This window comes from Canis lupus, chromosome 9, assembly GCF_048164855.1.
Source record: "Canis lupus baileyi chromosome 9, mCanLup2.hap1, whole genome shotgun sequence".
NCBI lineage: Eukaryota > Metazoa > Chordata > Mammalia > Carnivora > Canidae > Canis > Canis lupus.
This window is the reverse complement of record NC_132846.1, coordinates 36254902-36269763: the sequence shown is the minus strand read 5'-3', so window position 1 is coordinate 36269763 and position 14862 is coordinate 36254902. Positions and strand designations below refer to the sequence as shown.

The window sequence follows — 14862 nt, the reverse complement described above, 5'->3', positions numbered from 1 at the left end:
CACATTCTGGGATCCAATGTATAAATTCCATATTGCAAGTATTGTGCATAACTCTTCTAAAGGATCTTATTTTGTGTACTATATATGTCAGAATATAGTGTACATTGCCATATAATGTAAAAAGACAATGCAACCAGCTATCTGTTGTACCAACTAAAATACCAAATTTTGAACAGTGAAAAGAAACAGGAATATGAACAGGAACATAATTAAAAGAATATTTCAAGGACCTAATTTTGTCATGATTTGAAAAGTCAATATCAAGTGTGCTGTTTCTCAACCTAGTAACATTTCCACTTACTTTTAAGAATGTGTCAGAGATGCACGGAGATTAAATCTTTTTGAGATAAATCAGATACAGACAGACATTACAAGAATGAATAATGAAATACAGTCTCTGAAGATGAAAATACTTGATCTGAAAAAAACTAATGAAATTCTAGGGTATGTATTTTTTTTAAATTTAGTACTTGCAGGAGTTGGGGGTCTGTGCCTGGAATGCAAAAACTGTCCAAGGGGTCTGTCTTCTGGTCTGAACTGGTGTAGGGTCAGTAGGGGGTGGGTATCACATGTAGCAGATGACTCTGGCTAATGAGGGGCATGTAATGGACGTGCAGAGCTGGGGAGGAGAACCTAAAATCTTTAACCACTGCGGTCAGGAGACCCGTAAAGTTTCAGAGGCCATCCGGCTTCCCAGCAGCAACTACTGTGTGTGAATCACACACCACCTGTAAAGGTGGAGGCACAGAGTGGTTTTAATTTCCATCTTAGTAAAATTAAGTTTACAAGCCGCAACCACTAAAGCAAGAAATCTGGCTGGTTATTGTATTGTAGATAATAGTATCAAACCAGATATATTGTAGCTAATTTAGATTCTTAGAGACATTCAGCCCCAAACTACTGGAGGTCCGAGGACTGGATTGGTTCCCATCAGGGAGTTTCAGATTTTATCTGTAATTAAATGAGATAATATATATAACTCCCTGTAGCTCAGATTCTGACACCTGTTAGTTTCTTCCCTTTATTCCTGAGCTGTGTTGCCAGGACTTTACCCCATAGGCCTCATTTTCTCCGTTTGTAAAATGAGGATTACAAGTTTGAATTTGTGCACTCATGGAGGAAGAGATACATTCTGGAAAAAAAAAAAAAAAAACTACAACAAAACCTTAGGAACAACTCTGCATTGTGAGCAAATCTAATGCTTAAATATCAGAATGTCAGTTTGTCAGAGAAGAAATGTAGAAGAAATGTTGAAAGAACCCCCATGAAAGAAAAAATCTTTTTGGGAAGTGAAAATGATTAGAAGAAGTTGTTTAGTGCACATGATATCAAAGCATCAGGAATTAGGTGGAGACCTCAGGGTCCAGAGGCCTTTCCCAAATTAGGCCCTCAGAACACCTGATCACATAAGCTTGAAAAGTCTAACCTCTGTTAGGGAGTCACAATGCAGATTTGTACGTGGTGCATGCTAGCCACAATCACCAGAGACTGCTGTGTGAACTAGACTACCAATTTCTAGACTAATAACAAGGAAGATAACATCCAGGCTGGAATAGTCTGGTCAGTTGGCCAGCACCACCACACCTCTGCAGACCAGTGATTCTCAAATTTGAGTATGCATCAGAATCACTTGGAGTGCTTGTTAAAACACAAATTACTAGAAGCCTCCCCTCCCACCCCAAATTTCTGATTTAGTAGGTCTAGGGGGTAGGAGTAAGAATTTGCTTTTCTAGCAAGTTGCCAGGTGATGCTAATGCTGCTGGTCCTGACCACACTTTGAGAATCACTGCTCTAGCAAAATCTTTCTGGATAAAGATTTATACATAAGGTAGTTTGCTTGATTCGCTGGCGTCATCAAGCTATAATCTCATTGCATTCATTTTTCAAAGAAAGATGTATATCAAGATGCCAGCAACATTCTCTGACAGTCCTCAAGAACTGCAAGCTCTTTGAATGGGTTTTCCTTAGGTCCCATGTCCAGTTTCTGAGTGTTCTCTTCTCAACCCTTCTCAGTACAACTAGTTAGTTTTTTTGATTTGACTTGTTTTGATTTGCTCCACTGAGACTACTTATCTTTAGGTTGACTTATTCTTAGAAGGCCTCTACTAGACCCACAAAGCACCCATTACCCAACCCTCTCTAGCTTGGGCTTTCTTTTCTTTTTTTTTTTTTTTTTAAGATTTTATTTATTTATTCATGAAAGACACACACAGAGAGAGAGAGAGAGAGAGAGAGAGAGGCAGAGACACAGGCAGGGGTGAAGCAGGCTCCATGCAGGGAGCCCAACGTGGGACTCGATCCTGGGTCCCCAGGATCACACCCTGGGCTGAAGGCAGCACTAAACCGCTGAGCCACCCGGGCTGCCCTAGCTTGGGCTTTCTATCACACTTCTGTGGTAGAGTTGACTTCTGGAAAATAAACTTACCAACAATCTGTTTCCATTTTCCTGAGACTTTGCACACAATCTCACTGGATAACTTAAATCTTTAGCCCTGGGGATTAGAGAAAGGAAAAAGATCTTAACATTGCAGAAGATTTTAAAAAAGGAAAATACAGAAATGACACTCATCGTCCTTCCTTCCAGTCTTGCATTGTTAGCTCTAGGGTAGATCTTCCTCAGATGGATATGGCTAGCAATGGATATGTGAAGTTCATGTCTCCTCTTGAACTCAGATTTAGCTGCAACTAAGAAAGGATAAGAGAGTTCAGATTAGGTTTCAAGCATCTTCTGAACAGTCAAGATAGACTTTACTCTCTCCTCCTTGACTTCTGCTTATCCGAGGAGAGCTGGCTTTCTCCTGGCCTTCCCTGCAAGGCAATGGCATCAGAAGGTGGCTGGAGGGGTGGTGAGATGTTTATCTTCCTTTGGCTTAATTGCATGTCTCAGGATAAGATAGTTATGGCAATGCTGCCTATCAAATCATTTGGTCAGATTCCATTCACCTGTTCAAAACTGTTCTTGAATCATTTCATAATTTAAACCAAGATATCGAGTGGCGGGCACTGAGGTGGGCACTTGATGGGATGAGCACTGGGTGTTATTCTGTATGTTGGCAAATTGAACACCAATAAAAATAAATTTATTATTAAAAAAATAAATTGAAGATAAAAGATGAAAAAAATAAATAAACCAAGATATCTCATGGAACAGGATGGGTGCAGTGAGGCAGGACACATGATATTTTTGCAGTGGTAAACAGTTGCAAGACTGACATTTGTCTTGTGTTTCCTTTTGTCCTCATCTCAACCAAATTTAAGTGATCACAAAAACAACTCTAAAATAAATATTTAAAATTTCCCCCTTTTCATCTCAGTAAACAGACTTTAAATTCCTTTCTTAAAAGCCATACTTATCATTACATGAACTATTCTTTTCTCCTAGTGAAGAGCAAGAGGAGCTGGCGAGGAAGCATGAAAAGTTAGTGCTGTCGCTCAACCACACGATGGAAGAGAAAGCTACTACCACTATTTACATCAATGAGACTTACACCAAAATAAACTCAAAGAGAAAAGAAATAGAATTGCAAATACAGTATCTCAAAGAAATACAGGAACAGTTGGAAAAGGAAAAAGCAGAACATTTGAAAAGAAAACAACAATTGAATCAACAGGTAAGTGGAATGATTTACTTTCTTAGAAAAATCAGAACCATATAGAATCTTGGGCACGAAATGGGAAGCAATTTATTCTCGAGGCTACAAGCATTCAGTGCAGTATCTTCTGTTAACAGTGGAATGGGAATAGAGCAGAGATGCAAGGACACTGGAGCTCCTTGTAGAAGACACTGTGTCATAGCATCTCAGGTCATGGGAAAAAATGTGAATGGCGGGATTTGCAACACTGGGGTGGCCCTTGCTCATATGTAGCCGTATAGGGATAAGGAACTCATTTTCATGGCATCTCATTGCCTCTGACCATTCTGAGGCCATGTCTCTTTGGACATGACCAGGGAGTTCCATCCTGCAGGAGCCTTCCAATTCCTGCTAAATGAATCCGAGCGGAGCAGCCTACAGAAAAGTGTACTTTGAGACTAACAATTTTCAGAGGGTCGAATGGGAATAACTACTGCATTTTGATGTCTGCTAGAGTACGGTAATTAAAATTCACCATCAGAGTTGCTTGTGATGGTTCCTCTTTGCTCAGCTTCAGCTACCCCAGGAAAGGCAGAGCTGTCTCCATAGGAGGTGTTCCCAGAGGTCTTTCCTTCTCCCCCAGGTGTGATGGCCTACCTCATGATGAGGATTCCTATTGGGTCCCTGCTGCTGCCCTCTCCGTGATGGGAATGGGCATAACTAATGCAGAAAATTGGCTAGTGCTCACTATCTATGTGACAACCACCAGCACTCACTGAAGGCACATGGTAGGCTGGAGATCAGCCTGTTAATTTCCTTTCTTTCCTATGAGAAAGGGAAAATGATTACAGCTGTCAGAGTCTTCTGATTGTAAGCTCTCCCCTGACACAAAGCAAAATATCTTTTGCTAATATTGTGCTGTGACTGCAAGACCTTGGGAGAAGTCTTTGGCCAAAGAATGAACACAGAATCCTAATTTTCAACAAAATTTATCAATCACAGAGTTCCACTCACATGCACCCATGCCCTGGTGCTGAGATACTCGACAAAGGTCATGTTCATTCATAAGATGCTTGGGTTCAATGGCTTTCACAGAAAGCCACCCAAATGTACATTTTCATAACTCTTTAATACAGAGTTGAATATGCTTTCTCTGGCCTTACTACTCAGTTACTTTGTTCTTGATCATTCATTTGGCCAAATGCATTGATGTGTTTGAATTTGATAAGAGGATGACTCACTTCATGGGGTCTGACAAGTTATCAGAACATGTTTAATCTTGGCAGAATGTTAAGTTGTCCAAGATTGTGAGCTGCCCAGTCTTCAGTAATTTTATTTACTCTGTTTTTAGTCTGTTTTCTTTCCTGTCAAAAAAAAAAAGTGATTTTTGATGTCCAGATTATTCATCATTTTTTTAAAAATTTCCTGATCTTATTAGTATATTGTAAATCTAGTAGCTGTTGCAGTGGTGCTTTACCAGGAAATTGCTACAACAGCAGTTGCTTTTAGAATTTGCTATTAATGATCATTGTTTTATTGCTCTTGTAAATTTACTATTTCAGTATTTATAATTACAGTTCCTTGTAGTTCACTATTTTTCCTGTGATGCTACAAAACAAGCAAACCCTGTTTGGGGGTGAGGGATTGTGTTTTTGTTGTTGATAGACTGACTGTGGTATACTTAGATTACATATGAATTAAGCTGACAAAATAAAAAGATTTCCTAAACTTTGTTTTTCTCATAAGTTTTTTGATTGGTTTATCACTACAGATTGAGGAATATAAAAAATTCTGTGAACTTAAGAGAAAGGAGACTTATAAAAAGAAGAAAGAATTGGATACATTAAAAGTTAAAGTGTCAAAAATGAAGGAAACAGTTACGACCACCACAGTGGTAAGAGTAAAGGATGTGTTTTCAAGCCTGTCTAGATATACACTGCCTTAAATATAACCAATGGCAGGTACTTTTAAAGGAGCTAATTTTAATTCATCTTCAGGCCATTCTTAGAGAATGTTTTTGACATGTTAACATTTTCTGACACTTTGTTTAAAGTGTTATAATGCAACTGTGTTTTCATCATTGGGAATATGGTCAGAGGGACGAAGTTTGAAATGCCTTAGGTACAGATTGCATTCAATGGACCAAAATACTATAAAATGAATTTTTAAATTGCACTCAGAACTGACCAAATGCATTCAGAACCATATGTAATATCTCCATGAGATTGCTTTCTTATACATTCCAAAATGAATAACCAGAGGCAAATTCCTTATTTCTGAATGTGTGATAATAAAACAGTTTAGGCTCTTCAATTATATTGGCTACAGGAGCATTGATATGGAAAGGGGACTATTTGTTTGAATCAGCAAATACTTCAGGGCTCTGTGCTTCTATTTTTTAAAATTGATAGCATTGATTGAAAGCCAGCACTCATAAATATTTTGTGAGGATTATCCTTATTTCAAAGATAAGAAAAGGGAAGCTTACAGAGGTGACTTTAGTAGGAGAGGTTAATGATAATACCATTTCTGTATTAATTAGAACAGAAACACCTATTAATCCTCTATCACAATGAGTTGAATTAACGAATCTTTAGTATATTCTGTCTGTATTGAGAATTACATGTAAAACTATATGGGGCAACAGTCATCATGTTTCTTACCAGAAACCTCACACTTCTAATCAGAATATTCAGTGAATTATATTATACGTTTTATAAGGCAGTTCTGATATCCTAGTTACAGCATGTCTATTATATCCCGTTACAGAACATGAGCAGAATCAAAATTTTTACCCAATATGTGCCTTTAGAAAGATCATTATCTGCTTTTTAAATATCCGTATAGTAAGGAGGCTCAAAGAACATAGGAGTTTTATCACATAAACTTTATCTACTGGCTTAAATTCATATCTCTAGTTTGGGCCTCATAAATCAGAAGTCAGGTACGCCACCAACCCAGCTTGGGAAGATACCGTACATATTCCTTAACCTGTAAGGCAGAGATCTCTAAGATCAAAGCACACAAGGCTGGAAGGTGACAGGGATACACTCACCTCCAGTGTCCTTGCCACCTCCCACAAGCCAACCTGACCACCACATCCCTTACCAGTGGACAATAGTGTTTATTTACTTTTTAACAATTTTTTTAAGATTTTTATTTACTTATTCATGAGAGACACAGAGAGGCAGAGACATAGGCAGAGAGAGAGAGAGAGAGAGAGAGAGGCAGGCTCCCTGCAGTCAGGATCACGCCCTGGGGCTGAAGGCAGGTGCTCAACTGCTGAGCCACCCAGGCGTCCCATCCCAACAATAGTGTTTAAAGCAGGAACTCGAAGGTCACAGAGACCTGGGGTTCAATTTTTTAACTCTACCAACCTGAAGTTTCCTCACTCATAAAATGGGGTAATCACATTGCCTATTTCAAAGGGCTGGAGCTCAAATGAGGTCATACCAGTAAGGCTTTTAGCTGAGCGCTAACTCTGAAACTAGTTATGACCCAGAAGTGGAGGCATGTGGGTGCTTTCAAGGAAGAAATAGTTGGGGGGGGAGCTTTCAGCCACCTGTCTCACCTAATAAGAAGAGCACCTTGGTGCCTCCCCACAGGTGTTTCTCTGGCTCCACATTGATGTGCAGGATTAGATAGCATTGCACAATCTGCCTGTGGTGACTCCATGCCAGGGAGCAGAGAAATTTGTCTGATCAGCTCTCTCTTCCCTCTATTCTCCCTCACAGCTGAAATGCAGACCCAGGGCTCTATAAATAGGTTTGCCTCCTGTCCTTTTTTTTTTTTTTTCTTAAGTAAGCTCCATGCCCAGCATGGAGCCCAACATAGGGCTTGAACTCATGACCCTGAGATCAAAACCTGAGCTGAGATCAAGAGCCAGAAGCTTTAACCAACTGAGCTACCCAGGAGCCTGTGCCTTCCTTTCCTTCTCTTTATTCTAAAACTGCATTGTAAAAATATGTTTCATTATGAATTTTCTCCATTTATACTTCATTATTTTAAATCACGTTGACATTTTATCACAGTACCCAACTGTTGCATTTCCAAAATACTGATTAAATATTTAGAAAAATTCTCTCCAACACTATCATATTTCTCAAGGTAATTTGTTTTTACTTTTTTATAATACTTCTATTTTATAATACTTCTATTATCCTAGAATATTTTGAAGATGATTATGAAAATACAGTGTTTAGATTTTTTTTTAAATGTAGCCAAAATGAATTCATGTCTTGAAAGTTGTTTATAGTTTTCACATTCTTGCTACTATATTTGATTGTGCTCTCCCCAAAATTTTGGGGTTCTTTCTGATGATTTCAGGATCATTTCTACACAGGTTTGTTTTATGAAGAAACAATTTTAGTGATTACATTTTATTTTAGCTAAAGGATATTTCAATGTAAAAGTTGAATGGGTAATACATAAATATTTAGTGAATCAAACACTGTCATGAATAATTTGGTGACCATTGAATTCCATAATTATGTTGAATTTTCAATAGGTTCTTAGTGATCACAATTTAGAGATAGCACGACTACAAGAATCAATAAGACTTTGGGAACAAGAGGTCAAAGAATCGAAGAAATCCTGTAAGATATTGGAGGATAAAATGTAAGTTTGATACTTTATTTTTTCTGAAGCATTTCTAGATGTTCTATTTTTTCATTTAAAAAAATTATTTAATATTAGATGAAAACAATATTCTCTTAATTTACTAAAAGTTGTGATTGTCAGCTTTATAAAACCATCTCTTTGTTTGGAAATTAACCAGTCTTTCAGATGATCAAGAGAAAAAAATTGAGGATGAGACAGTCATGGTAGGCAAGGGAGGGACTCTTGGAATGAATTATTCTCACTTCAGTTGCTGATTCCCTACAAACACATATGCCACCAGGGGAAGGCATTAGTGGGACCTCCCCTAGGGCTCACCTACCCTTGTTCTGACAGTTGTTCTTAGTCAAGGGAGACTTACAGAACTTATTGAGAAAATACAAGGAAGTTTCATGGCAAAACTTTTACCCATGGGACTGGAACCTTAAACTTGAGGAAATCTTTCCATCCCAAAGCACACAGTCTCTGCTTCATTTTGGGGACCATGTTTCATTTTGTCTTTATCTACATATAGTGTTCTATCCTTGATGAGCCCATGGCTAAACATGGCCATTCCAAACGCTCTGAGTTTACCTGTCTCAGGTCTACCTATCTTTAGAGATTGACCCACAGACTTCTCCCAGAAGAACTCCCAGATTTCTCATCAGAATGTGTTTGGCCCAGCTCTGACCAGTAAACGAGGTCTTATAGTACAAATATGGCTTCCAGGCCTACCGTCAGGTTCTGATGACAGCTTAAAAGACAAGTTTTGGACTTGAGTAGATTCCCCAAAAGGCAAGTAACTTCATATGTGGAATCTTGTTATAATATGGCTTATTCCTACATAGGATTAAATGTATTGTGATTAAAATTATATCTTCTAAAAAGCACTTGCACAATACAGTGCAGTTCTACCATCATCCTGCCACCTTTATGCTTAGTACCAGATTTATAAGTATAAAAGCTCAAGTAATACTACAATTAAAACTCAGAATAAAAAAATCTTTTTCTTTGAAAGTGATTCAACAGTTTTAGTTCATACATATTTTAAAGAAACACTAGCGAATAATCATGAAGGAAGATACCAATTAGCTCTTAAATTATTTCTAGGAGTTATGATTAAAAACCTTGCTACATTAATGAAGTTTTATTTAAAAGCAGTCTTCATGTTAGCTAATTTTAAATACATATTCAAGAAAGCAGGATTCACTGATCTATTTTTAATGGCACGTCTTTTTTTTTTTTTTTTAATCCCAGCTCTTCAAGAGTTTTCATTCATATGGAATCTCCCTGAGGAAAATTGCACTCGATTAATTTGGTGGTTGAAGTTTTAGTTTACCCTTGCCTTGTTATTAATAAAAGTATACTTTTTCCTCTTTCTTACCAAGCAAATTAAAGAAAATTCTTACACTCTTTTTATTTTCTCTTTTAGTTCATTTTCTCTATCTATGGAGGTGGGAAAAGTCACATAAATCTTGGTTGGTAGATTTGAAGAGTCACACAGTGTTGTTTTATAATTGTTTACAAGATTCTTTAAGAATAAATTATATAAGAAACTAAAATAATTTGCACATGTTCATCTTCCTATTTCTCCATAAACTTTCGTCTTTCTTCCACGAACCTTTTAATTTGCAAGCTTGTTACATATTTTGAGGTCTAAATATCGAGGAAAAACAAGTCACTCAACCATGGATTTACATTCTTTATGTGGACCTCAAATGTTCCATGAGTCCACAGGAGGCACTGATAGTCTAAACCTTGTTCATTATTATTATTGATGTCCAACATGATGTGTTTGCATAATAAAGGCAGATGTTGCCTACCTTTCTAAATGGGTATGGCCTCTCTTTGCCATTCAGCTGGTTTTCAGGACATAGGAAACAGGGGGTTGGAAGCTAAATCTTACAGATAAATAACATCCAATTGGTGACCCAAAGCATATACTTGCCATTGCAATGCAGAAGGCTATGAAAATTACAGATGCTTATTGAAATGATTCCAAAATTGCCATGATTGCCAATGACTTTCATCCTGCCAAACTTTAATGATCTAGTCTATTTCTTAAACTTCTTGAATTCCTAATGGAATGTAACATATTTCCACTTTCTTGAAATACTTTATTCACGTGGCCTTCCAGACATCATATTCTCTTATGTCACTCATTATACTTCTCCTTCTCAGGATCCTTTATTTGTCCTAATTCTTCTTTCTGACTCTAAATTTTAGAGTTCCTAGCCCTTCTCTATTCACATCCTCCATATATTATTTCATCCAGTCTTACAGCTTTATATACCTTCTGTACCCCAGTGACTCCCAAATTTATATATCCAGTACTGCATAGTAAATGCATGTACTCTACAGCTTATTTGTTCTCTCCATTTGGAGGATATCTGTTAGATATCTCAAATATAACATGTCCTAAACAGAACTCTTAACTTCCCATTTCATTTAAACAGTTCTTCCCTCAGTCTTCCATCTTGTCATTTACCTAGTTACTCCAGCTGAAAACCTGGGAGTCATCCACCATTCCTATTTCCTCACTACCTAACCCTAATCCAACTAACCAACTAACCTAGCCCTAACTCAACTCAATTCCAGCCAATTCCAGCCAAACCCCAAAGTATGTCTTGTTATCTTCAAAATATATCCGGAATCCAGTATTTTCATATTACCTCCACCACTACATTAGTTTGAGCCAACATTCTCTCTTCTGGACCACTGCCATAGCTTTCTAAATAGTCTGTCTTCCTGTACCGTTGTCATTCTCTGCTAAGTAGCCAGTGTCATCTTTACAGGATGGAAATCAGTTCATCTCTCTTCTTTGCTTAAAATAAAATCTTCCCCTGGTTCTCTTTACAATAAAACCTAAACTTCTACTTTGTCCCGAAGACCCTACATGATCTACTCTGTCTACTTCTCCAGCCTTCTCATAATCCTCTCCTCATCAAGTATATAAAACTTGTTCCTGCCTGAGAATATTATCACTGGCTGTACCTTCTACATGGAAAGTTCTTTCTTCTGATCTTTACTTCTCTGGCTTCTCAGTCATTCAGTTCTTCACAAGTCATCTCAAGAGGCCTTCGCTTACCACCTATCTGAATTTCAGGATTTCTCTATCCTTGACCCTACTTTGTATTCTTTAGAGAACTTAACACTATCTGAAAATAAAATAAAGCACTTAAAACTATCTGAAATTTATTATTTTTTTATGACTTGCTTATATTCTGATTACTTCACTAGAGTGAAATTTCCATGAGGGTAGGGACTTTGCCTGCACTATATCTCTATTACCTATAATACCTGCGGAGTATAGGCATTGAATAATTGCTTTTTAATGAATAAAGTATTAATTCATCAAAAGAGTAAAATATTTTGCTTATTTTAATGAACATATCAATAAGAATGTTGCATAGGAAGTTGGGGACTGGAAGTTTCTGGTGTCATAAGTAATTGTGACTTTGCTAGAAAACATGACCTAATATTAATCTGATTTCCTTTGACCATAGACAATTTTTTGTAAGTACCAAAGAAAAACTGGAAGAGTCATCTGGTTTTGAAAAAGGTGAACTTTTACAAAAGATAACACAGGTAGGAAGATGGAAATTATGACTTTTAGATTATAATTCATTTTTAGTTAATATTTTAAATATATTTGAGAAATGTAAAACGTTCCCAAAGTAGATTTTTCATGATTCAGTAATAATCATGATCATTCACAGTAATTGATTTAAAGATTTTATCCCCTCCCAAAGTATTTTAAATATGTGAAAGACTGGGGTGCCTGGGTGGCTCAGTCAGTTAAGTGTCTGCCTTCAGCTCAGGTCATGATCCCAGGGTCCTGGGATCGAGCCTCACATCAGGCTTCCTGTTCGGTGGGAAGCCTGCTTCTCCCTCTCCCCTTGCCCATGCTCTCTCTCACTATCTCAAATAAATAAATATTTTTTAAAAATATGTGAAAGAGCAAATGTTATCTATGTGAAGATGAATCACTTGTTTGGTAACTTGTCATGTAGTTGTGCTTATTTTACATTAGAAATATGTAGACCAATGGATGTTTTTCATGTGAATTATCATTTTTTAATAATGGGACCTTCTTTTTGTTGTGGTACCTGTAAAGCCTATCAACCCATACTATACTTAGTGATGTAGCGAAATATTTGAGTCAGATTTAGCCTCTGAAAGAATTCTCTGGACACTTTGAATCTTAGGTTGAAAGAAATATAAGTATGTAATTATGGTGTAAACCAACTTTTATTTACAAGGTATTCAGTAAAGCATTCATTATTATAGTTGAAAAAGTAGAGGAGAGATACAATTAACGTCCAACAAAAGGGTCTTAGTTAAATAAGTAACAGTTCATGCTATTGTTATTGTGTGACAAATAGAATATAAAACAGTACAAGGCAGATCTCTCCCAGAAGAGTGATTTGAGCCAATTAAATTCTTTCCATTTTTGGTTATAAGTTAATAGCATTAGGGATGGCTTCTCTCCAGATTAGATCTATTCTGATTCTTTCAGTTGTAAAGATACTGAAAGACAGAAACTAGACAGGGTTGGTTGGTTGCTTGGCTGGCTGGTTGATTTTTAAAGTTGTCTTTCATTCTCAAGACAAAGGATCTCTTTTTACTTTCCATTTATTACCTATTGTAGGAGCTGCTAGGCAGGCTTTAGGCAGGCTTCAAATGATAACTCCATGGGTTATAGCCCCTTGACTGACTGGAAAATCCAGGACCCCTACACTGGCATGGCTTACTTGCCCAAAGGGGCAAATGCAAAGGAGGGTTGCCCCTTAATCCATAGCCTTCATCCAAATTCTGTGAGTACAAATCAATGACTGCTTCAAAAGGATTGGGTCTTTGACCCATTTATTATTCCACTGGACTCTTGGTGGCAGCCAATCTTAATTCTCATGAAGTGTAAGAGGCAAGTTCAGTGACGACATGAAATTCTATTGTAACTTTATTTTTATCTTTTTATTAAGATAATCTTTTTATTATAAATATTACACATTTACAGAACAGTACATACACTGTAAATGTGTAATCTTTATGTACATATCTATCTTTTGATGGATGTAATTTATTAGTTGTAATGAATCCAGTTTATCGATCTTTTCCTTTTTGGTTTTTATGTTCTATGTCATGAAGACACTCTTCTTTCACAATCTTCTAGATGTTTTATTGTTTGACCTTTCAAATTTAGGACTACAAGCCATCTGGAATCTGTGTGTGCATATTTGTGTGTGTGTGTGTGTGTGTGTCTGTACACTGAGAGATGGTGGTGAAGATTCATATTTTTCCATAAGGTTGTCCAGTTAAGTATCACCACTTAATGAAAAGATTGTCTTTACCTGTTACTATATTGTAATGGCATGTTTGTCATAAATCAAGTGTAGACCATAAATACATCATAAATATGTGTGTAGATCTGTGGACTCTCTATTATGTTCCTTTGGACTCATCTCTCCTCACGTTAAAACCAGACTTAATTAGCAGCTTTAACAATAGCCTTTGTAGTTAGTAGTATAAACCCAACTTTATTCTTCAAGATTGCTTCTACTATTCTTGGCCCTTTGAATTTCTATCAGTCTGTCAGTCGTGCCAAAGAACCTGTTTGCATTTTTTATTGGGGTTGCATTATATCTATAGAAAAGTATGGGGAGCTCCGACATGCCATGTCCACTAACAATATGTTGGACCAGCGAAGGCCGAACAAAGTGCTCAGGTACAAGCCCCCACCGAGCGAGTGTATCCCAGCCTTGGACGACCCAACGCCGGACTACATGAACCTGCTCGGCATGATCTTCAGCATGTGTGGCCTCATGCTCAAGCTGAAGTGGTGTGCGTGGGTGGCCATCTACTGCTCCTTCATAAGCTTTGCCAACTCCCTGAGTTCTGAGGACACTTAACCAATGATGAGTACCTTCATGCTGTCCATCTCTGCTGTGGTCATGTCATATCTGCAGAACCCTCAGCCCATGACATCCCCCTGGTGATGTCAGCCTAGGACTTCTCTCTACACCTTCCCCCAGGCCTGGCCCCTGGCTGCTCAGCCTCCACCCTCAGCTGTTGTCCTGGGCTCCCCTGAATGAGGTAGTCTCCCGGCTTGCAGCTGGATGGAGGGAACCTGACCCTTTCCCTGGGATTCTACTTCTGCTGGGCAGAGGGGAATACCTTAGGCCTACCCCTCCTGCCTGCCTTCCCCACCCTGCCTGCTGCTGGGGGAGATGCTGTCTATGTTTCTACTTGTATCTACTCATCTTTTTTGTTGTTGAAACCAGTTAATAATAAAATTTTGCATTCTGAAAAAAAAAAAAGTATGGGGAAAATGTCAGATTCTTACAATATCGAGGCTTCCAATCCATGAACATGGTGTACCTCATTTCCTTAGGTCTTCTTTGTTCCCTTTAATTAGTTGTTCTGTTTCACTATGATATGTCCATGTTTTCTTTTTTATTTCTTCTGGATGGGATTCACTGGGCGTCTTAAATTCATGAATTTCTTACTTTTATAAGTTGTACAAAATTCTTAGTGATTATCTATTCACATATTTCACTCTTTTTCCTCTTCTTCTGAAATTCCCGATTATATGTGTCTGTTATTTGCAGCAATATACATTTCCTCTATGTATTTTACCCTCTCTCCTGTGTTTTCTACCTTTTGTCTCTCCCTGCTGTATTCTGGGCAGAATGGT

The 14862-nt window shown here is 37.7% G+C and overlaps 1 protein-coding gene and 1 pseudogene across 4 annotated transcripts in view; both read left to right on the top strand.

Annotated features, from left to right (window-relative positions):
* The window catches only part of CCDC175 (coiled-coil domain containing 175), a 96634-nt gene that overhangs the window by 8392 nt on the left and 73380 nt on the right, over positions 1-14862 (top strand). For all 4 annotated transcript variants that reach the window (XM_072838771.1, XM_072838770.1, XM_072838774.1 and 1 more), the window contains exons 4-8: positions 309-444; positions 3383-3611; positions 5344-5466; positions 8080-8189; positions 11675-11756. In XM_072838771.1, the coding sequence (XP_072694872.1) occupies positions 309-444; positions 3383-3611; positions 5344-5466; positions 8080-8189; positions 11675-11756 (680 nt within the window). The remainder of the gene's footprint in view (positions 1-308; positions 445-3382; positions 3612-5343; positions 5467-8079; positions 8190-11674; positions 11757-14862) is intronic.
* On the top strand, positions 13829-14436 carry LOC140639410 (PAT complex subunit Asterix-like; annotated as a pseudogene).